The sequence below is a fragment of the Bos indicus x Bos taurus genome, chromosome 25, assembly GCF_003369695.1.
Source record: "Bos indicus x Bos taurus breed Angus x Brahman F1 hybrid chromosome 25, Bos_hybrid_MaternalHap_v2.0, whole genome shotgun sequence".
Lineage (NCBI taxonomy): Eukaryota > Metazoa > Chordata > Mammalia > Artiodactyla > Bovidae > Bos > Bos indicus x Bos taurus.
This window is the reverse complement of record NC_040100.1, coordinates 15686893-15709707: the sequence shown is the minus strand read 5'-3', so window position 1 is coordinate 15709707 and position 22815 is coordinate 15686893. Positions and strand designations below refer to the sequence as shown.

The 22815-nt window shown below is 45.3% G+C and overlaps 1 protein-coding gene and 1 non-coding gene across 4 annotated transcripts in view; both read left to right on the top strand.

Moving 5' to 3' along the window:
• SRCAP (Snf2 related CREBBP activator protein) overlaps positions 1 to 22815 on the top strand; it is a 30636-nt gene that overhangs the window by 3184 nt on the left and 4637 nt on the right. For 2 of the 3 annotated variants that reach the window (XM_027527553.1, XM_027527552.1), the window contains exons 4-31: positions 727 to 978; positions 2559 to 2744; positions 2973 to 3113; positions 3885 to 4107; positions 4223 to 4500; positions 5129 to 5219; positions 5360 to 5449; positions 5936 to 6124; positions 6215 to 6540; positions 6644 to 6821; positions 7693 to 7829; positions 8049 to 8218; positions 8482 to 8674; positions 10189 to 10325; positions 10414 to 10600; positions 11609 to 11778; positions 12149 to 12414; positions 12629 to 12916; positions 13460 to 13624; positions 13905 to 14090; positions 14306 to 14572; positions 14906 to 16413; positions 19327 to 19592; positions 19728 to 19930; positions 21684 to 21853; positions 22014 to 22210; positions 22307 to 22421; positions 22630 to 22749. In XM_027527553.1, coding sequence (XP_027383354.1) covers positions 727 to 978; positions 2559 to 2744; positions 2973 to 3113; positions 3885 to 4107; positions 4223 to 4500; positions 5129 to 5219; positions 5360 to 5449; positions 5936 to 6124; positions 6215 to 6540; positions 6644 to 6821; positions 7693 to 7829; positions 8049 to 8218; positions 8482 to 8674; positions 10189 to 10325; positions 10414 to 10600; positions 11609 to 11778; positions 12149 to 12414; positions 12629 to 12916; positions 13460 to 13624; positions 13905 to 14090; positions 14306 to 14572; positions 14906 to 16413; positions 19327 to 19592; positions 19728 to 19930; positions 21684 to 21853; positions 22014 to 22210; positions 22307 to 22421; positions 22630 to 22749 — 6699 coding nt within the window. The remainder of the gene's footprint in view (positions 1 to 726; positions 979 to 2558; positions 2745 to 2972; positions 3114 to 3884; positions 4108 to 4222; positions 4501 to 5128; positions 5220 to 5359; positions 5450 to 5935; positions 6125 to 6214; positions 6541 to 6643; positions 6822 to 7692; positions 7830 to 8048; positions 8219 to 8481; positions 8675 to 10188; positions 10326 to 10413; positions 10601 to 11608; positions 11779 to 12148; positions 12415 to 12628; positions 12917 to 13459; positions 13625 to 13904; positions 14091 to 14305; positions 14573 to 14905; positions 16414 to 19326; positions 19593 to 19727; positions 19931 to 21683; positions 21854 to 22013; positions 22211 to 22306; positions 22422 to 22629; positions 22750 to 22815) is intronic. The other variant, XM_027527554.1, reaches the window with a different exon arrangement.
• LOC113884056 lies at positions 4912 to 5042 on the top strand. The gene has a single exon (XR_003508805.1). It is a non-coding gene; the product is annotated as a small nucleolar RNA SNORA30/SNORA37 family (small nucleolar RNA).

Here is a 22815-nt window from a genome sequence, read left to right as displayed (position 1 = left end):
AAGCTTGTGTGCTAGAATTTCATGAGTTCCCTCACTATCCGCAATTAAGTCGGACTTTGTTCTCTACTTACTATAGTTTGTGCAGTACCTTGTAATAGGTAGATGTTTGAGAACAGTGACCAACCCTCCTTTTCCTCTCCCACCTCTCCAGTAAAGGAAACCTTAACAAGACTAGTGATGAACATACAGAGGTTTGGGTGATTTGGGGCTTTTTTGTCGCCTTTTAAATTTGGTGGTAGCTCAGATTTATTTGCATTGATGAATCTGCCATACTTGCTGTGAAATGGAGGGAAAAATAGGGAGTTGTTTATTTGAGCGGCAACCCACTCCAGTGTTCTTGCCTGGAGAATCCCAGGGATGGGGGAGCCTGGTGGGCTGCCGTCTATGGGGTCGCACAGAGTCGGATACGACTGAAGCGACTTAGCAGCAGCAGTAGCATGGAGGTTCTGAAAAAATCATTAAGATTTGAAGTCATGTGCTATCTTAGTATTTTTGAATTGGGGAATTATGTAAATGTCAGGCTATAATTCCTCTTGCATGATAAGTGTTTACTGGAAACTTTGCCTTACCATCTTGAATACCTTATTAAAACTATCCCAAATGCTGTGTTTATAAAAATGAGGTTGATGCCCTACTCCAGAGTTTTTTCATGGGAAGATAGAATGAAGTAATGTACTAAAAACCCCTTAGGGCATTCATTTTATCTCTCACTTCTGTCTTTTCTAGATGGTGTCGGACGGCATGACAGGCAGCAATCCTGTGTCCCCTGCCTCATCCAGTTCCCCAGCCTCTAGTGGGGCAGGCGGCATCTCCCCCCAGCATATAGCTCAAGATTCCTCTTTGGATGGACCTCCAGGGCCCCCAGATGGTGCCACAGTGCCCTTGGAGGGGCTTAGCTTACCCCAGCCTACTGACCTGGCTAACAGGGGCCCAAAGTGGGAGAAGAGCCATGCTGAAATTGCAGAGCAGGCCAAGCATGTACGTATTGGAAAGGCCCGTGAAGCTTCTTGGGCGTCTTCTTCCCGGAATTCCTGTGTCCCATGAGTACCTAACACTTCTTTCCTTGTCTTTGATTTAGAATATATGCTCTGCTTTGACTTACATGATTTTGAGCAAGTTGCTTGAACTCTGAGCCTCTTTTTCTTTTCTGTAAAATAAGGATGGTGTAATAGTTAATGGGCTACTTAAAAGTTTAAGTTGGCACTTCCCTGGTGGTCCAGTGGTTAAGACTCCAAGCTTCCAGTGCAGGGGGTGATCCTTGGTCAGGGAACTTAGTTCCCATATGCTGCATAGCCAAATGAAAAAAAAAAAAAAAAAAAGACTCCACACTCCCAGTGTGGGGGGCCAAGTTTGATCCCTGCTCAGGGAACTAGGTCCCACATACCATAACTAAAGATCCTGCATGTGTTAACTGAGACCCAGTACAGCCAAGTAAATAAAAGTAATAAAATTTTTTTTTTTTTAATTTTAAAAAAAGGAGTTAAGTTAAAGGAAAAAATAGACATGAAAGTGCTTTGTAAGCTAAAAAAAAATTCAGCTGGTTTCTAAAATTTACTAGTTTCCACTTTATGTTTGTCTCCTGTAGTCTCTGTTATACTTAGCAGAGGTAAATATGATCTTTAGGCCAGCAATATCAGCCTTATTACCTGGGAACTTACTAGAAATGCAAATTCTTCACACCTCTTTTCTTCCTACCCATTTAAAACTCTAAGCATGGGGTCCAGTACTCTTAAAAGCAGTACAGATGATTCTGATGCATGCTCAGCTTTGAGAGCTGTTAGTCTAATATCCACGTCTTTCTTGGTATTTCTTTGGTGACCATCAGGCCATTTAATTCCCTGTGTCATCAATGGCTGTTAGTCCCTTTGCTTTAACTTTTGTCAGGAGAGGACAAAAATAATGAGGGCAGTTGTCCTAAGTTGTCCTAACTCACTTCTATTAAATAAAAATTTCAAGTGCTTTCATTTTTCTTAGGAGATATAATCAGTGTAGAAAGTATCATAATTTTGTTACACTAATCACTGTTAATCTTTTTTGTGTATAATTTTGCAGTAATCTCTACAAAATAAAATGTTTTTAAAAAACAGAATTACATCAATTGGACTTTCAGTATCTATTTATAAGTATGGTTACTCTTGTGTAAGAATTTGCCAGCCATGGAAATCCCTTGTAGCTAGAGTTTGCTCTCCCCAGTTCTCTGTGAAGCTCCCCTGGGGTTTTGTTTTCTCAAGTCTTGCCTATATTCATAAAGTGTGAATTAACGGAAAGAGCATGAAATCTGGTGTTTGGAGTCGTTGGACCTATTTTTAATTCTCAGTCCTTATCACTTCCTGTGTAGTCTCAAGTAAATCACTTCATCTTTCTGAAAGTTTTTTTAGTTACCTGAAGAGCATATAACATCAACTCTTGGAGCTGGTATTGATAATGTTGACTTAAGGCAAGCATATAATACTCAGTCCAGTCAGTGCCTATATGTAGTCATAGCCCAAGGATTCAGCCACGGTCATGAGATGAAGTATATGTCCAGTAACTTAATTGATCTAACTCTCCCTTGTTAGGAGGCTGAGATTGAGACTCGAATTGCTGAGCTGCGGAAGGAGGGTTTCTGGTCACTGAAGAGGCTCCCTAAAGTGCCTGAACCTCCCCGCCCCAAGGGCCACTGGGACTATTTGTGTGAGGAGATGCAGTGGCTCTCTGCTGACTTTGCTCAGGAGCGCCGTTGGAAACGGGGTGTTGCCCGTAAGGTATGTCTTCAACTGGGCCTACTCCCTTCCATTTTTGTTTCAGGGTTGCTTTTCCTTGATGGTTGGAAGGGAACCAAACATAATAGTGTAGGGTGCTTACAAATGCCTCTAGTCTCAAGAGGCAAGCTATGACTCCACTGGATTCTTGGCTTTGATTTTTCTCTTTGCTCTTGACTTGGGGAGAGCCCAAGGGTCTGGCCTTGGAGTGTTTTCACTTCATTTTCACAGGTGGTGCGAATGGTGATCCGGCACCACGAGGAGCAGCGGCAGAAAGAGGAACGGGCCCGGAGGGAGGAGCAGGCCAAACTGCGCCGAATCGCCTCTGCCATGGCCAAGGATGTTAGGCAGTTTTGGAGCAATGTGGAGAAGGTAGGCAGCAGAGACTGGGAAAGGGAAATGCTTTGGGTTTAATGGGTGGGTAGCATGGTAACAGGAATGATCAGAAATTCTCCTTGAGAGAGTAAATAAATATGATTTCCTGCAATGCTAATGACATTTCTGTTGTGTGTTGGACCTTTCAAGCATTGAGTGCTATGAGAGAATTACAGTGGAAAAATACGGGCCCTGCCTTTGGTGATTGTTAGTAGGACTTTTTGACTTCTCTAGGCCATCTGTCCTTTGCAGGGCATTCAGCATGCTTTTTCTAAAACCTGCCTGTGCCGTTTAACTGCTTAAGTAACATTTAAGTTCTCATTAATTGAATTGCTCCCATATATCAACATTAAGTTGTAATTGTTTCTTAAGTATTATCTGGCTTCTGTCTATAGTTTCATTTTTGTATCTTTCCAGTTCCTTTCCTTTCCACTTCAAACATTGTTTTGTATATCTATGGCCATTTACACATGCTTTTTCTGCTGCTAGGAATGCCTTTCTCCTCATTTTCACTCAGGGAACACCTACTTAATGTTTATGATTCAGCTCCGGATACATTTGTAAATCTTTCCCCATTGCCTGAGAGTAAAGTAGCTCTTCTCTCTCCTGTACTTCCTTTCTGCTTTCCTTGGAAGCATCCTTAAGGTCGTTTAGCTCTTCCCTCCTGAAAAGCCCGGGCCTAGCATACAGGAGGCTTCTCTAAATGTTGAGTAATAGTACAGAGTAAAAGGTTATTTTGGTGATCCCTCCATTTCCTGTTTGTGGCAGGTGGTACAATTCAAGCAACAGTCCCGGCTTGAGGAAAAGAGGAAAAAAGCCCTGGACCTGCACCTGGACTTCATCGTGGGGCAAACTGAGAAGTACTCAGACCTTCTGTCGCAGAGCCTCAACCAGCCGCTAGCCTCCAGCAAGGCTGGTTCTTCCCCTTGCCTTGGCTCTTCCTCAGCTGCCTCTAGTCCTCCACCCCCAGGTTCCCGGATGGATGATGAAGGTGTGTGTCCTCTTTAGCTCTGTTACTCTTCCTCATGTACCCTTTCCAGAGCTGAAAACCCACCCTGTGGCTTGCAGGGCCCCGTGGACTTTGTGACCTTGTTCTCCTGCTATAGATGGGGACTTCCAACCCCAAGAGGAGGAGGAAGAGGATGATGAGGAGACGATTGAGGTTGAGGAACAGCAGGAAGGCAATGATGCAGAGACCCAGAGGCGTGAGATTGAGCTACTTCGTCGTGAGGGTGAACTGCCACTGGAAGAGCTGCTCCGTTCCCTCCCCCCTCAGCTGCTAGGAGGGCCTTCCAGCCCCTCAGGAACTCCCTCATCTCATGAGAGTGACACCCGAGATGGTCCTGAAGAAGGGGGTGAAGAAGAACCCTCTCAGGTGTTGAAGGTATGGCAGAAGGGGATAGAAGGTGGATTCAGAGTAGGCGCAGAGGGAGAGCCTCAAAAGGACTGAGTTCTTCTGGTCTGTAAGGTTCATTGTGGTTTTCAGGAGTTCTCCCTGGTCTGAGCAATTGCGCTCTCATTTGAGGATGGATGGGAAAGAATCTGGGTTTGGGGAAGTTACAGCCTGAGATGGGCATATTTCTGATGTGTGGAAGAATATACTGCACTCTTTGGATTGCTGTGTGACCTTGAAAAAATAACATACCTTGGCCCTTGTCACTTCTATGAAATGTCGCTAATACTCATTTGCTGGTTTGGACCTGGGATGGTAACCTTGAAGTCTCTTCTGGACCTAAGCTCTGTTTTTCCATGTGTCTGAGTGCACGGGGTTGTTGTTGGGGGCTGTATTTCTTTTCTAGCACTTTCACAGGTCCTCCCCCAGATCGTGGGGCCAGGATTTGGTAGCTGGTGCTAAAATTGAAAACCCTTGCTGATATCTTTGCCCTGGGACTGTGTCAGTGGCAACTGTCAATCGATGGGACAGAGAGTATTCTGACATCTTACTCAGTGTTGGGTCTTTCCCTTGCTGCTCTAACCATAGGCTTTCTCCTTTCTTATCCTCTGCCATTCAGGTAAAACCCCCACCCTCAGTCACACAGCGCAACAAACAGCCTTGGCATCCAGATGAGGATGATGAAGAGTTTACTGCCAATGAGGATGAAGGTCAGACCTGTTCTCAGTCCTGTTGCTTCTTACCCCTTGAATCATCTGAACCTGACGTTTCAGGCTTTTTCACCTCTTCTACTTGGACTGTATGACCTGAACTTCTGTCCCACTTGGTCTTGTTTCATTCTCTTGCCTAGCGGAGGATGAAGAGGATACCATAGCAGCTGAAGAGCAGTTGGAAGGGGAGGTGGATCATGCCATGGAGCTGAGCGAGTTGGCTCGAGAAGGTGACACCAGATGTTTTACTGAGTATCCACTTGGTCTTTCTGTGCAGAATGCCAGAGATAAAGAGATGAATAAGACACTTTATCCCTCCTGGAGGAACTCCAGATCTAATGACAGATTTATAAGTGAATAGCTATAAATAGAAAATTATGACTGGTTATGGTGGAAATTTGAACATAGTGATGTGAGAGCAAGTGAAGGGAAGAACTGTGGGAATATGATAGTGGCCTTGTTTAACCTGAACCTTAAAGGGGAGATTCATTAGATTGATACCATCCTTGCCAATGAAGGCAGTGCCATCCATGGTTCTGGCCCGTGTTAAGGGGCTTAGCTGAAAGTAGCTGGTGCTGAAAGTAAACTCTTTGCCTCCCCTCTGACCTGGGCCTAGCAGTGTCTGCAGAGCCTTAGGTAAAATGAACTAGAGCCACTCAGACCTCCTGTTTTTCCCCATGAAGCACCTAAAGGCTTACCATTCACTTCTCTTTCAGGTGAGCTGTCTATGGAGGAGTTACTGCAGCGGTATGCAGGAGCCTATGCGTCTGATGCCTCTGCCCCAGGTTCTGGGAGTAGTGAAGAGGAAGATGAGGATGAAGTTGAGGCTAACAGCTCTGACTGTGAACCAGAGGGGGCCACAGAAGCTGAAGAGGCTCCTCAGGAGGATAGTAGCAGTCAATCAGGTGAATGTGTGGTCATGAGGGACGAGCTGGGAAGGGCAGGTACTGGAGGAGCAGCTATGATGAACACTAAGCCTTGGTCTTGTGCTTTAGACTCTGCTGAGGAACAGAGTGAGGATGAGGATGAGGAACATTCGGAAGAGGAAGAAACAAGTGAGAGCTCGGAATCAGAGGAATCCGAGTCTGAGGAATCTGAGTCCCAATCACAGAGCCAAGCAGATGAGGAAGAGGAGGAAGATGATGACTTTGGGGTGGAGTACTTGCTTGCCCGGGATGAAGAGCAGAGTGAGGCAGATGGGGGCAGTGGACCTCCCACCCCAGGGCCCACCACCACTCTAGGCCCTAAGAAAGAAATTACTGACATCGCCGCAGCAGCTGAAAGTCTCCAGCCCAAGGGTTATACCTTGGCCACTACCCAGGTATATCCAGGCCCAAGCTTCTGCTTTCTCAAATCTTCACTTTCTTGTTTCTCAGTGACAGATGCTTCAGTTCCGTTGAGATACCTCTCTTCCTCCCTACCAGGTGAAGACACCCATCCCCTTGCTCCTGCGGGGCCAGCTCCGAGAGTACCAACACATTGGGCTGGACTGGCTGGTTACTATGTATGAGAAGAAGCTTAATGGCATTCTTGCTGATGAGATGGGGTTAGGCAAGACCATCCAGACCATTTCCCTGCTTGCCCACTTGGCCTGTGAGAAAGGTAATTAGGCAGGGCCCTTCTCCTTGGGTCTTCCTGGCCAATTTCCTGAGAAGCTTGTTTAATGACTTCAGCTGCAGCACCATGAAACCCTCTTGCTGCTAAGTAGCTTTATTGAATCTAATCAGTAATTGTATAGAGAGGTCAGTGTGGGCACTGGGATTCTTTTTTATTTTCTCCTTCAATTTTGATTTAGTTGATTTACAATTTTGCATTAGTTTCAGATGTATAGCACAGTGATTTGGTTATACATATATACATAATTGTTTTTCAGATGCTTTTCCTTTTGGGTTATTGTAAGACATTGAATGTAATTCCCTATGCTATATAGTAAATCCTTTTAATATGTTTTACTTGTAGTAGTGCATATCTGTTAATCCCATATTCTTAATTTATCCCTCCTCCTCTTTCCCTTTTGGTAACCATAATTTTGTTTTTTGTGTCTGAGTCTGTTTCTGTTTTGTGAGTTGGGTTTATTTATATTATGGTGCTGTGATTCTTAGGAAGGGACACTGGGACAGAATGTTCACAGTTTATATGTGAGAACCAGAGCTCCAAAGTTTGTATTTCTTAACCATCTTTCATCATTTAAAAAATTCCTTTGCCCCGAATTTCTTCACATCTTTATTTTTTAATGAGGTGTAATTAACATAACATTATATTAGTTTCAGGTGTGCAACATAATGATTCAATATGTGTATACAGTGTAAAATGACAATTATAGTAAGACTAGTTAACACCCATCATCATACATAGTTATAAAACATTTTGGTTTTTCTTGTGATGAGCACTTTTAAGATCTAGTCTCTTGGCAGTACAGTATTATTAACTGCAGTCACTGTGCTGTACATCTTTTAATTCTTTTGCTAAACAGGTAACTGGGGTCCCCATTTGATCATTGTCCCCACCAGCGTGATGTTGAACTGGGAGATGGAGCTGAAACGTTGGTGCCCCAGCTTTAAAATCCTTACTTACTATGGAGCCCAGAAAGAGAGGAAGCTCAAGCGGCAGGTTTGCTCCCCCATGTGATCACTCCCATCCACTGTTGATGCCTCCTATACTTTTAGGTCCTTTCCTCCAATGAATTTCTTTTCCTTCCTTTTCTGTTGCCCTATTCTGCTCCTGGGACTTTTCTCCTAACCTGATTGCTGTCCCTTGAAGACCTTAGGATGTCTTCTTTTAGTTCGTTCTTTTCACCCTACTTTCTGCTACTTTCTCTTGGTACTGCAGGGCTGGACCAAGCCCAATGCCTTCCATGTGTGTATCACATCCTACAAGCTGGTGCTGCAGGACCACCAGGCCTTCCGCCGCAAGAACTGGCGCTATCTTATATTGGATGAGGCTCAGAACATCAAGAACTTCAAGTCACAGCGCTGGCAGTCACTGCTCAACTTCAACAGGTGAAGATGGAGATGTCCAGGATTTGTGGGAGAGTAAACTTGTCCTGAACCCACTCCAGTGTTCTTGCCTAGAGAATCCCAGGGACGGGGGAGCCTGGTGGGCTGCCATTTATGGGGTCGCACAGAGTCAGACGTGACTGAAGCGACTTAGCAGCAGCAGCAGACTTCAGCAGCAGTCCTGAAGGGTGGGATGCTTGGAAGGTAGACACTTGGAGGATGTTTTGCTGACCACCCTCCTTCTCATTCCATTTTCCTCTTTGCAGCCAGAGACGCCTGCTCCTGACAGGAACACCCTTGCAAAACAGCCTCATGGAACTGTGGTCCTTGATGCACTTTTTGATGCCCCATGTCTTCCAGTCTCATCGCGAGTTCAAAGAATGGTTCTCTAACCCCCTAACTGGCATGATTGAGGGCAGCCAAGAATACAATGAAGGTCTAGTCAAGCGTCTTCACAAGGTAGGGTCTATACCAGTTTGTTGAGGGCATGGGGAATAACGAACTAAAGTTCACAGCCAGAAAACCCTTAGGGAGAGGGAAGGCAGTACTGGGCTGAATATACTCAGTTGTCAGGCTGCAGTGTTCCAGTGTCTAACCCATGGCCAGATTGAGTGACTTCATCTTAGCCATCATTCTGCTTTTTTTTTTTTTTAATGGTAGCATTTCTCTTTTTATTCCTTGAGTAGAGTAATGCTGAACAGTTTCTGGCTTGGATTTCTCTTTACATGACTTACCACAACTTCATATTTTTGTTGTGTTCCCTTTTTCCTTTTTGGTCTTTTCTGGCTCTTCTCCCTTTGTCCAATGTCCAGCTTTTAAATAACATTTCTCAGCATTCTGATCTTCATACTTTTTTTTTGTCTCTCAATTTACCTATCTCCTTTGCATACTCATAATTCCTTGACTGTCTAGACCACTCAACCTATATTTAAATTTCTAATGACATTTTTAATTGAGAGTTCCTCTTTTTTAAAATTTGTATTTTTGTTATCTGCCCCCAACCCCTTTGATGATCCCCGTCTCATGGACATTTTTGTACAGAAAACAATAAATGTTTCCATCTCAGCTTGGTGCCATTAGTCTGATATTTTTGGAGTGCAAGAGGGATTTCCCTTTCTCTTTGGCCCCCAGGGCTCACCACCCTGCCCCTCGCCTGGGTAGCTCTTGCCACCCTGCCTGAAAGTTCCTCTTGAACTCACTCTGTTATAAGCCAAATATCTTAAGCTTTATAGCCTGTTATTTCTATTCCATTTTGGTCAGTCATGTCATTATTTTGGTAAATCAAACAAAAAACCATTAAGTTTTTCCTAAACTATACCTCCTCCTTTTTAAAATCTTGCAATATTTCAAAAATTATTCCTGTTTTGAATTATAATTGATATACAGCACTGTATAAGCTTAAGCTGTACAACGTAATGATTTGACATATATACATCATGAAATGGTTACCACACTAGGTTTAGTGACACTATCACTCTTCACTTCTTTTCATCTCTCTCTGAACTTCTTCCATGTCAACTTGATGACTAAATCCTAGTCAGATTTTACCTCCTGAGATCTCAGATTTGCCTTTTGTTTTCTGTGCTTCTGTCAGTGTCACATTTATTCTCAGCTTCTCGGCTGAATTTACTTTCATAATCTTATGAATTTACAGTTACTCCTTTAGGAACGTAGTTTGACTCATCCCTTCTGTGTAGTTAGTTGCTCTGTCCTTGGTGCTTCGTTTGTCACGTGTGTTGTGATTATCATCTTTATGTTTGTTTCTTTCATTATAGTAAATTCCTTGAGAGGAGGGCTTACATCTGACTCATCTTTGTGTGGTTGGTTCCTGCTTGCTGCATGGCTGCATGGGTGTTTACTAACGGGCTAAGCCAGGGCTCTTGCTGGTCATCAGGCCAAGACCCAGGGAGAGGGTTCAGCTGGGACACAGTGCCCGCTCTTCTCCTGTCAGCCTCCTGCTTATTTACTTTTAGGTTTTGCGGCCTTTTTTGCTGCGCCGAGTTAAGGTAGATGTTGAGAAGCAGATGCCTAAAAAGTATGAGCATGTTATCCGCTGCCGGCTCTCCAAGCGCCAGCGCTGTCTTTATGATGACTTCATGGCCCAGACCACGTAAGGCAGGACTGAGGGTGGGCCTGGGACCCCAGACTGGAGCAGGAGTGACTGCTAAGGTGCCCTGTTTATTTCTCCTTTCTCTCAGAACTAAGGAGACGCTAGCCACAGGCCACTTCATGAGCGTCATCAACATTCTGATGCAGCTGCGAAAAGTCTGCAATCATCCAAACCTATTTGATCCTCGACCTGTTACCTCCCCCTTCATCACTCCAGGCATCTGTTTCAGCACCGCCTCTCTGGTGCTAAGGGCCACTGATGTGCACCCTCTCCAGGTGAGCAGTTGTCCCCAAGATTATCGCCCTAACCCAACCCTGCACCTCTTTTCTTTAGGCTGGAGTCTGACCTTTAGCATCCTTACTTCCCCTGTCACCTCAGCACTGTTCCAGCTTAATTGTTTTCTAATAACGGTGTCACTTTGGGCAAGGTAACTATTAACTTGTAACCCTGAGTTTGCTTGCCCTTCAAAATAGGGGTTGTAAGGCCTATTCTGCAGTATGTGTGAGAGAATTGTGTTAGTATTTTTTAGAAGTACTTTGCATAATAATTAATACTTAAATATTACTTTGTTTTCCTGCTCCTTCCCTCTTTTTGGCCACTTCCCCCCAAAAATTTTGTTTTCATTACAGTAGAACACACATAAAAAGTTTTGCCATTTTAACCTTTTCTAAGCATATGGTACAATTTCATTAATACATTCATATAGTTATATAGCCATCGCTATCATCCATCTTCAGAACTGTCTTCATCTTCCTAAACTGAAACTCCATATTCATTAAATTATAACTCCTCATTCTTCCTCTAGTCCCAGCACCTGGCAGTCACCATTCTACTTTCTGTCTCTATAAATTTACTATTCTAGTATTTCATGTTTCGTGGAATCATAAAGTATTTGTCTTTTTGTTGCTGGCATATTTCACTTAGTAGAATGTTTTCAAGCATGTGTTAGAATTTCCTTCCTTTTTAAAGTTGGCTAATATTCTTTTGTACATGTTTTTGTGTATATGTGTATGTTCACATTTATGCATGTTGTTATTTTGTTGTGTTGTAGGACTTTGTGTGTTCTGGATGTTAGGCTCTTATCAGACACATGATTTGCAAATACTGTAATTTTGGTCCCATTCTATAGCTTGCCATTTCACTCTGTTAATAGTGTCCTTTGGTGCAGTCCAGTTTATCAGGTCTTTGCTTTTGCTGTCTGGTATGTTATCCAAGAAGTAGTTGCCAAGTTTCCAAATCTTTGATCCTTTGACACTGTGTTTTTGTATTCCTTCTTATGTCAGCGGATAGACATGGGTCGGTTTGACCTCATTGGCCTGGAGGGTCGTGTCTCTAGATATGAGGCTGACACATTTCTACCCCAATACCGCCTTTCCCGTCGGGTTCTTCTAGAAGTGGCTACTGCTCCTGACCCCCCACCCCGGCCCAAGCCAGTCAAGATGAAAGTCAACAGGTACTAAGGCTGAGGAATAAGGGATGGGTTCCTAAAAAAAAGTAGCTACAGCTGGCTGGGTGGGTTGGGGTGGAAAGTTGGAGGCTAGGCTCGACTGTTTATATGGGTGGATGAAAAATGGGGGAGAGAATAACTAGAAGATGGTCCTGGGAGAGGCCCTTGTGTTTGTCACTGATCGTTTCCCCCCCCTCCCTCTGCTTGGTGCCTTTTGTTTATCGGATTTCTTTCTCTTTTTCTCCTTTGGGTCTTACCTTTCCCTTTTTTGCTTTTATAATCTGCCGATTTCTCTGCCTCATCTTCCTTATTTATTTTTTTTCCTATTCCTTACTCTCCCTCCTCCCCTACCCATCCCCTTGTTTTTTCCTCATAGGATGCTGCAGCCAGTGCCCAAGCAAGAAGGCCGGACAGTGGTGGTTGTGAACAGTCCACGGACCCCGCTGGGCCCTGTCCCAGTCCGACCCCCTCCAGGCCCTGAACTCTCAGCCCAGCCCACCCCTGGCCCAACGCCCCCAGTGCTGCCAGCACCACTGATGGTGTCAGCCTCGCCTTCCGGGCCCCCACTTATTCCAGCATCCCGGCCTCCTGGCCCTGTTCTTTTGCCCCCACTGCAGCCAAACAGTGGGCCTCTCCCCCAGGGTGAGTTGCAAGGGAGCCAGGATGCTGGGGGTACTTCAGGCAGATTGTTTGGATTGGGGGAGAAGTAATGAAATTTAGTGTTTGAGGAGCTGGGTTGGAGAGAGGGGTGTGGTGTTTGATGGGCTACGAAGGATTATGTATGGAGGCTTCTAGGAGCAGGCTAAAGCTTAATTGGTCAAGTTATATCTGACAGGCATTTGCTTTGTGTTTACAGTGTTACCATCCCCTCTGGGGGTCTTAAGTGGGACCTCACGGCCTCCCACACCAACCCTGTCCTTGAAGCCAGCCCCACCTGCCCCTGTTCGCCTGAGCCCTGCCCCACCACCAGGCTCCTCCAACCTGTTGAAGCCGCTTACAGTGCCCCCAGGCTATGCCTTCCCGAATGCTGCTGCCACCACCACCTCCACCAGCACGGTCACTGCTCCCACTACGGCAGTGCCAGCTCCTGCTTCTGCGCCACAGCGCCTCATCCTGTCTCCCGACATGCAAGCTCGCCTGCCCTGTAAGTCCCCAGGGCTCTGTGAGGGTAAAGGACTTGAGCTGGCAGGAAGGCCTGTCTGTGTGCCATGGAGCAAGAGAAGAAAAGCTGGGGGCCAGGCGTGTGTCAGATTCTAGGTAGCTAACATATATTAGGTATCTTGCCAGGCACTGATAATTCATAATCAAGTAAGAGCCCTGAAGTAGTTCACAGTCTCTAGTTGGGGAGGTGACCCAAAGATGAGTAAATAGTGATCAGTCTAATAGTAGATAATTATTTGGGGTAAAAGGGCAGCACAGTGGGCAGGTGTGTGTGTGTGAGTGATGAGCTCAGGATGGTGGAAGGCTGTTAGAGGATGTAAAGGAGATTTCAGATTAAACAAGCAGGATTGGAAGGAGTAGCATGTCAAAAGCTCAGGGCTGTAGGTGGAGGCTGAGGTTCTTAGAACATGGTATATTGAGTGGGGGATGGGTTGGAGAAACTGGAGACTTGCACCTCATGGAGGTGTGTGAAATGACATTGAGCAGGGTGAGCCCCACGTACATTAAGCCTCTTCTTTATTTGTAGCAGGTGAAGTGGTCAGCATCGGGCAGTTGGCCTCACTAACACAACGTCCAGTGGCTAGTACAGGGGGAAGCAAACCTCTCACCTTCCAAATCCAGGGCAACAAGCTGACTTTGACTGGTGCCCAGGTGCGCCAGCTTGCTGTGGGGCAGCCCCGCCCGCTGCAAAGTAGGTAAAACCCACCCCCTGTCCTGCCTTTTTCTTCCTCTTCTTTGTCCCTTTGTTTTTGTGGCTCTTTCCAGATGTCAGCCTTTATGTTTTTTCCCCCTAGCTTTTGGTGGGTGTGGCCAAGGGGAATGGTTGAAGGGTTCTTTAGATCAAGATAGGTATGAGGTTATTCTGGAGAAGTTACTCCCTTTCTGTTCTTTCTCTCTTCTCTTGCCCCTGCCTCTGCCCTCCTCCGGCTGATAGCTGCTTCTTTCTCTCTCTCTCTCTTCCCTTAACCCAGGGAATGTGGTGCACCTGGTGTCAGCAGGGGGGCAGCACCACCTCATCAGCCAGCCTGCCCATGTGGCCCTCATCCAGGCCGTGGCCCCGACCCCTGGCCCCACCCCTGTCTCTGTGCTGCCTTCTTCGACCCCCAGCACCACCCCTGCCCCCACTGGCCTCAGCCTTCCGCTTGCTGCTAACCAGGGTGAGGCTTCTGGCCTTCCTACTTACTTAGCCCTTGCTGGCCTTGGTCCTTCCAGGCATGCCCTGGGCTACTGTCTGTCTAGCCTTCCCCAGTGTTGTTGTCCCTTGCCAGTAACTGATATCTGTCTGCTACCCTCTCCTGCCCTTGGACTTCTTCCATCCTTTGGGTTTCTTGTTTCTTTTCTACCTTCCCCTCAATGTAGCTTCCTCTTGCAGTGCCACCAACCATGGTGAATAATACAGGCGTGGTGAAGATTGTAGTGAGACAGGCCCCTCGGGATGGACTGACTCCTGTTCCTCCGTTGGCCCCAGCACCCCGACCTCCAAGCTCTGGGCTTCCAGCTGTGTTGACTCCACGCCCCACATTGCCCCCTGGCCGTCTACCCACACCTAGTCTGGGTACTGCCCGGGCTCCCATACCCACATCCACTCTCGTGAGGCCACTTCTCAAGCTGGTCCACAGTCCTTCGCCTGAAGTCAGTGGTGAGTCAAGGTGGCTGATGCCAGAAATTTTTGCTGGGAATGGAGATAGGGTGGCCCAGAGGGTATCCAAGTCACAGTAGATGCTTTCATTATCAGTATACTGGTTTGCAGTGGCCCCCGCTGAGCCCTTGTCTGATTCTAAGATACATTGGTTAGAATCTGGAAGGAAAAGAAATGTTAAATTGTTCGATTCCTTGAATCTTTGAGATCATGGTGTGGGAGTGAAGGTCTTCTGGGAAAAGGTGAACCTTGAGGGTAGGGGAATGGGTGGGACAGGGTAACAGAAGGACCAAGAAAAGAATGGGGGGGCTAACTTATCCTCTGTCTCCACAGCTTCAGCACCCGGAGCTGCTCCCTTGACCATCTCTTCTCCTCTCCCTGTGCCATCCTCACTCCCTGGACCAGCCTCTTCTCCAGTGCCAGTTCCCAACTCCTCTCCCCTTGCTAGTCCTGTGTCTTCTACAGTCTCGGTTCCGGTGTCGTCTTCACTTCCCATCTCTGTCTCCACAACTCTTCCTTCCCCAGCCTCAGCTCCACTCACCATTCCCATCTCAGCCCCCTTGCCTGTTTCGGCTTCGGGCCCAACTCTTTTGACTAATGTGACTCCAACACTGGCACCGGTTGTCTCAGCAGCCCCTGGACCTCCTTCTTTGGCACCAGTTGGGGCTTCTCCATCAGCGTCAGCCTTGACTCTAGGTTTGGCCTCAACTCCATCCCTGTCCCCATCTCAGGCACCTGGTCACCCTCTATTGTTGGCTCCGGCCTCTTCGCATGTTCCAGGGTTGAACTCAGCTGTGGCCCCAGCATGTTCACCCGTCCTGGTGCCGGCTTCTGCTCTGGCCAATCCTTTTCCGGCAACACCAAATCCAGCTCCAGCTCAGGCTTCCCTTTTGGCTCCAGCACCTACTGCATCTCAGGCTCTGGCCACCTCTCTGGCTCCCATGGTGGCTCCACAGACAGCAATCCTGGCTCCTTCTCCAGCTCCTCCTCTGGCTCCTCTTCCAGTCCTGGCTCCATCACCAGGTCCTACTTCTGTCCTGGCTTCATCGCAGACTTCGGTTCCAGTTCTGGCTTCATCGTCTACTCCAGGAACGCCTTTAGCCTCAGCCTCCTCATTGGGGCCAGCCCCAGCTGCTGCGTTGGCTCCATCATCAGCTCAAACTATGGTACCAGCCCCAGTTCCATCACCTCTTCCGAGTCCAGCTTCTACGCAGACACTGGCTTTACCCCCCGCTTTAGCATCCACTCTTGGCGGCTCGTCTCCATCTCAGACACTCTCTTTGGGAACTGGGAACCCTCAAAGTCCCTTTTCAGCTCAGACGTTGTCATTGACTCCAGCATCATCCCTAGTACCAGCTCCAGCCCAAACACTGTCTTTGGCACCAGGACCACCATTGGGTCCATCTCAGACGCTGTCTTTGGCTCCAGCACCCACTCTGGCTCCAGTTTCTCCGATGGGCCCAGCCCCAGCTCACACGCTGACTTTGGCTCCAGTATCATCATCTGCTTCGCTCCTGGCCCCAGCTTCAGTGCAGACACTGACTTTGAGCCCTGCCCAAGTTCCGGTGCCCACCTTGGGCCCAGCAGCAGCTCAGACTCTGGCATTGGCCCCAGCCTCAACACAGAGCCCAGCTTCCCAGGCATCTTCCCTTGTGGTTTCGTCATCTGGCGCCGCTCCCTTGCCTGTCACCATGGTATCCCGGCTACCTGTTTCCAAGGATGAGCCCGAAACACTGACATTACGCTCTGGTCCCCCCAGCCCTCCCTCCACTGCTACCTCGTTCAGTGGTCCCCGACCTCGACGCCAGCCCCCACCACCACCTCGTTCCCCTTTCTATCTGGTAAGTTTTACTGTCTCAAAGGAGAGGGGACAGGAAACTGAATTCTTTTGGAGTATTGCTATAGAGTGGATGGAACAAAATAATGTCACTTTTATCTTGGTAAATTACAAAGCCTGTTTTTTTTGGACCTAATACTTGAATGCCACTGGACAGAGCCCTCCCCTGGGCCTTTACTCTTATCTGTAAAATGGGAATAATAATTCAGGTCCTACTTTTCACAGAGGAATAGTTGAGGACATAATGTGCTTTTAAAACTATTAATCACTGATGTGTTCAAGGCTTTTTTGTTACATTTGGTCTCTGGTTCTTGTTTACTCTTGAGTTAGTGTTGACATATAATTGCCCCATTTTACAGATGAAACTAGCTCATTAAATGATGTTTTAAAATTTACACAACTTGTGAGAATACAAATGTGCTGACTCTACTGCTTTCTCTTCTACACAAGAGGCAGTCTCAGAGACAGGAAGATTTTTCTCAGTTGATCACCATCGATATTTGAACTTATAAGGGATAAAGGACACCATGGAATACAGTTCCCTAAAGATCATGAGCCTTGCTGTAGTGTTTTACCTTCATGGTGATTAAGTGGGCAATAAAAATAACTTTTTTCTGTCCCTTTATGAGCTTTCTGGTAGCCATTTTTTTTCTGTCACGTATATAGTTCTATGTATGTTTGGTTGAGTTCGAGTTGCAACACAGAGTAAGTAACCCATGACCTAATAAGGAGAAAGATCTAGGGAGTCTTTCCAGGTCCTCTTGTATTTTTCTCCCGCTGATAATAGAGCTGCTTCTCTATTATTATGCTCTATTATCTATTATTCTTTGCCTCAGCCCCAGTCCCCCACCCTCCATCAGTGCCACTGACTCCACCTTTGGTCTTCCTCTAATGCTGCCAGGTTGGTCTGGCTTTTTGGAATCAGAGAGGAAAGCCTAGATCTTAGCCCAAGGGTACAACCCCATAATCTGTGTTTTACTTTCATTGCTCTGCAAGTATTAATAGGTAGCAGCTTCTTGACACTTTTTTAAAGAAGTTTGAGATATAAATCACATACCATACAGTTCTCCTATTTAAACCATACAATTTATTGACTTCTAGTATATTCACAGAGTTATGCAACTGTGACCATGGCCAACTTAAGAACCATTTGCATGTTCTGTAAAGAAAACCCCACACTTAGCCATCGTCCTTAATACTTTCCTTTTCTCCTAACTCTAAATAACCACTAGTCTACTTAATGTCCTACTTATTGAGTCATATATAGTCTTTTGTGACTGGCTTCTTTCACTTATTTTAATGTTTTTGAGGTTCATCCATGTTATGCTATAACTGAGTTATATGTGTGTATACAACAGTACTTCATTTTAAAAATAATTGTTGAATAATATTCCATTGTATGGGTATACCATATTTTATATATCTGTTGATCAGTTGATTGGGGGACATTTGGTTTGTTTCTTCTTTTTGGCTGTTATGAATAATGCTGCTATGAACATTCATGTATAAGATTTTGTATCTTTTCATGTGTTTTCATTTATATTGGATGTAACTTTAGAAGTGGAATTGCTGGGGTATGGTAACTGTGTTTGACTGAAGAATTGACAAATTTGTTTTCCGAAGTGGCTGTACCATTTTAAATTCCCTAGCGCTTATGGGGGTTTGAGATTCTCTACATCTTTGCCAAAAACTTGTTGTCTGTCTTTTTGATTATATCCATCCTAGTGGGTTTGAAGTGGTGCCTTGTGGTTTTGATTTTCATTTCCCTGATCATTAATGATGTTGAGCATCTTTTCAGAGGTTGTTAGCCATTTGTATATTCTTCTTTGAAGAAATGTCTATTCAGATCTTTTCCCTTTTTTAATGGGGTTATTTTGTTTCTTTCTATTACTGATATGTAAGATTTCTTTATGTATTCTGGATACAAATCCTTTTTCAGATAGATGATTTGCAAATATTGTTTCCTTTGCTACTACTGTTGAGAGCTGGCCTTAATGATTTTTCCCTCTAAGATGCTTTCCTTCCTCACTTAGACCACCAAAAGCCAAGAGGTCAAGCTTAAGATAGCAGTCAGGAAGGGAAATTTGGGACACTGCTTTTTTTCAGGACCATCATGTAGATTCTAGTCTTCATTATTTGTGCATTCCAGTAACAGATATTTATTGAGAGCCTACTTTGTGCCAGATAACAAGCTGAATATTAGATGAATACGATGAGCAAGATCAGATATTTTTCATGTTATATAGGGCTTACAGTTTAGTGGATAGAAGATGTTAAAGAATTATAGCCATGTAAAACTCCAAGAGTGAAAAGTGCTACAAGAGTTAGGTGACTTGATAGCCTGTGAAACTGGAAGCACAAAAGATGGGAAAGGATTGGGTCAGAATCATACAGATTTTCTGCCACCGGGAAAAATCTCCCCTCCCCTTTTCTCTCTCAGGGTGATGGTACCTAGATGTCTGGGTAGCTGTTCCCATCCCACCGCGTTCCAGTCTAACCTTTGACAGAGACCTGGCATGGATTTGGTTAGCATGCCTGCATCCTGCTCAGTGCTTTGAGGAGGGATTTTAGTCATTGTTTTGGATCTACCACAAGAAGATAAATTAGGGTATCCTGGAGTTAAGTGTTTTATGGGAAAATCCACACATATCATCCATTCTATAAGTTGATCGAATAAATGGATCTTAATTTTGAGTATTCAGACATCTGCTTTGGTAGCATACAGGGAAGATCAGTTTTCTCTTTCAGAGAAGTCATTTCATTCAATGTGGTGAAAAGAGTAATTCCCATATTGACAACTTGGGAAAGTTAAAATAGTGTGTTCTTGAATCTTTGGGTTTCCATAAATTATGTTTAATTCTGGGAGTTACTGCCAGGTCTTCTGTAAGGATGCTGATGACTTTTTCTATGTTTTTAGGACTCTCTGGAGGAAAAGAGGAAGCGGCAGCGGTCTGAACGCCTGGAACGGATTTTCCAACTTAGTGAGGCTCATGGGGCCCTGGCACCTGTGTATGGGACTGAAGTCTTGGATTTCTGTACCCTGCCCCAACCTGTTGCCAGCCCCATCGGCCCTCGTTCTCCTGGCCCCAGCCACCCCACCTTTTGGACTTATACCGAGGCTGCCCGCCAGGCTGTACTGTTTCCCCAGCAACGACTAGACCAGCTGTCAGAAATCATTGAGAGGTTGGCAGGGCTAAGTGCTAATGGGAAGTGGGTCTTGGGGCCTCTGAGTGGATATAGTGGTTAGGGCTGTTAAAGGTGCTGACTTCTGGGGCCATTCAGAGTTCCATATTTCTACAGCTTGGCTTCTTTTTACAGGTTCATCTTTGTCATGCCTCCTGTGGAGGCACCTCCCCCTTCCTTGCACGCCTGCCACCCACCTCCTTGGCTGGCCCCACGTCAGGCAGCCTTCCAGGAGCAATTGGCTCGTGAGCTCTGGCCTCGGGCTCGTCCTTTGCACCGTATTGTGTGTAACATGCGTACCCAGTTTCCTGACTTGAGGCTCATCCAGTATGATTGTGGTGAGTTCACTGGCCAGTGAGGGTCCCTTGATCTCTTTTCTTGTCTTAGTCTCAAGATGGTTATATCAGAGGGATGCTCTACATAAGGTTTCTGTGGGTTTCATTAAACATTAGATGGTCTTTTAGGTTATGCTTATGGGTGAGATGAAACGTAGGCCTTATGATGGATTCTTGGCATTTGTAAATTTGACTTTGATGAAAGTTGAAAGTGTTTGCTAACTCATTTATTCAGTGATTATTTTGTGACCTTCTGTTATATTGTGTATCATTTAGGATACAATGGCAAATGAAATAGTACAGCATGGAGTTTTTAGATTTATGGGGAAAGGTGTGTGCTAGTACAGGACTGCACAGTAAATAGTAGATTTGGGGGAATTCCCTGATGGTCCAGTGATTAGGACTCTTTTTACTTCTTTTTTTGCCTTTTACTGCCAAGGGCATGTTCAATTGGTCAGGCAACTAAGATTTTGTAAGCCACAGGCCAAAAAAAAATGTAAATAGTAGATTTTATTTTGGGAAACTATTTGGATGAGGATCCTTTTCTTTTGGTTAGAATTTTATTGTTTAGAAGGAATTTGGCTGCAGGTAATAAAACCAACCAAAGGTGGCTTCAAAATCATTTACTGTTTACCAAGTCAGAAATGCTGAGAAAGGGTATGTAACTGGTTTAGCAGTTTACTGGTGGCTTTATGGACCCAAGACTTTGCCTACCATCCTTAGCTTGTATCTTTTTATTCTCATGGTTATTTCCTCGTGGTATTAAGATGATGTTCCAGGGAGTATACCAGTACTCCAAGCAGAGAGCAAGGGGTTGAGACAAAATATTCCTAGCAAGACTTTGATTTTTTTTTCTTCTGGGAAAAAAGCCCACCCAGTTGACTCTGATTCAGAATTCATTGACTCAGATAGAACCATATGCCGATCCCTAGAGTAATCACTGACACAGGAAAGTCAAAGAGGAACTGTGGCTTATTTATAATGATTCATCTTTTGGGGTTGGTTTGAAGCATGCCTTCCCTGGGAATCACCCTGCCAGGTGTTCACAGGATTAGTTGGGTTCTGTTAATCATGAATGATAATAGTGACTAGTTTCTGCTACAGCTCTGCACAGATACTTCTATAGTAACATAAAATTTGGAGATTTCATAAATGTCTTAGAAGAAAGGCAGCAGAATTTTTAATAATATGTATTCAACAGCTATTTTAGTAAAATTATTTTATAACATTTGAAACCATTCAGAATAGGTAAAATGAAAGTCTTTGTTGAAAGTGTTTAAACTGATTGAATCAGAAATGTTACAGAAATTATTTTGTATTTGATGGTAGGTTGAACTAGATAACCTCATAAGATCCTGCCTCTGTGGTCTGATCTTAGTGACCTTCCATCCCTGTAAGCTCATGACATAAATGGATTTGTTATCTTGTGAATTGCTTTTTTTGTGTTTCAGCTGGTATAACTCAGTGTAGTGCTGGAAGGTCTCTTGCTCATACACCACTAAGGATTTCTTTTTTTACCCCTGAGGGTCTGTATTACCCTTCTCCTAGACTGAAAGAAGTCAGGTCCAAGACAAGAGCTGACTTAAGAGGAAGAACCCTTAAGGGAAGAAAATATATGTTAAATATTTTTGATCCTCTGGGTTAACCAAAACCTGGCATAAAACGTTTATCTCTCAAGTACATAGGCTTCCAGTGCTAAGTGTTCTCCTCACTCCAGCTTATAGCTTGTTCCCTATACCCCTTCATATCTCTTCAGGAAAGTTGCAAACGTTGGCAGTGCTGTTGCGACAGCTCAAGGCAGAGGGCCACCGGGTGCTCATTTTCACCCAGATGACCCGAATGCTGGATGTATTGGAGCAGTTTCTCACCTACCATGGGCACCTCTACTTGCGTCTGGATGGGTCGACTAGAGTTGAACAGAGACAGGTAACCCAGGCACCTGCAACACTTAGAGGCTCGCCTCAGCTCAGTCTCCTTTTCTAGGGCTCAAGAGTCTCATGAGGGGGTCCCACTAAGCCTTGGTCTGTTTTTGGAGATATGTCTCCCAATACTGTTCTTTTTTTTTTTTTTTCCCTTTTTCCTCTAGGCTTTGATGGAACGATTCAATGCAGACAAACGCATATTCTGCTTCATCCTTTCAACTCGGAGTGGGGGTGTGGGCGTGAACCTGACGGGGGCAGACACTGTTGTTTTTTATGACAGCGACTGGAATCCTACCATGGATGCTCAGGCCCAGGATCGCTGTCACCGAATTGGCCAGACCCGAGATGTCCACATATATAGGTGTTGCCTTGTCTCCCCTTACCTTACTTTTCCTTTGCTAATAGGGTTTTATTGATGTATTTGACTGTTTATACATGTCCTTCATCACCCGCCTAGGCTTATCAGTGAACGGACAGTGGAAGAGAACATCCTAAAAAAGGCAAATCAGAAGAGAATGTTGGGAGATATGGCTATTGAGGGAGGCAACTTCACCACAGCCTATTTTAAACAGGTACTAAGATCTTCCAGTCTGTGTAGGAGAGAACTGCTATGCATATGGGAATTACTGCTGCTTATTAGAAAGGATGCTTTGACCCCCACATACCTGCCTTTTCAACCAGTGATGCTTCTGATACCACTCATAGCTACCAGCTTCATAGCTGTAGACCTGAGACCAACATTCCTTTGGCTCTGACACTCTGTTTATGTTCTTTCCAAAGCAGACCATCCGAGAGCTGTTTGATATGCCTCTGGAGGAGCCATCTGGCTCATCTGTACCCTCTGCCCCTGACGATGAGGAGGAGACTGTGGCCAGCAAGCAGACCCATATCCTGGAGCAGGTGAAAAAAAGAGTGGGCAGGGACTTCCCTGGCAGTCCAGTGATTAAGACTCTGTGCTTCCACTGC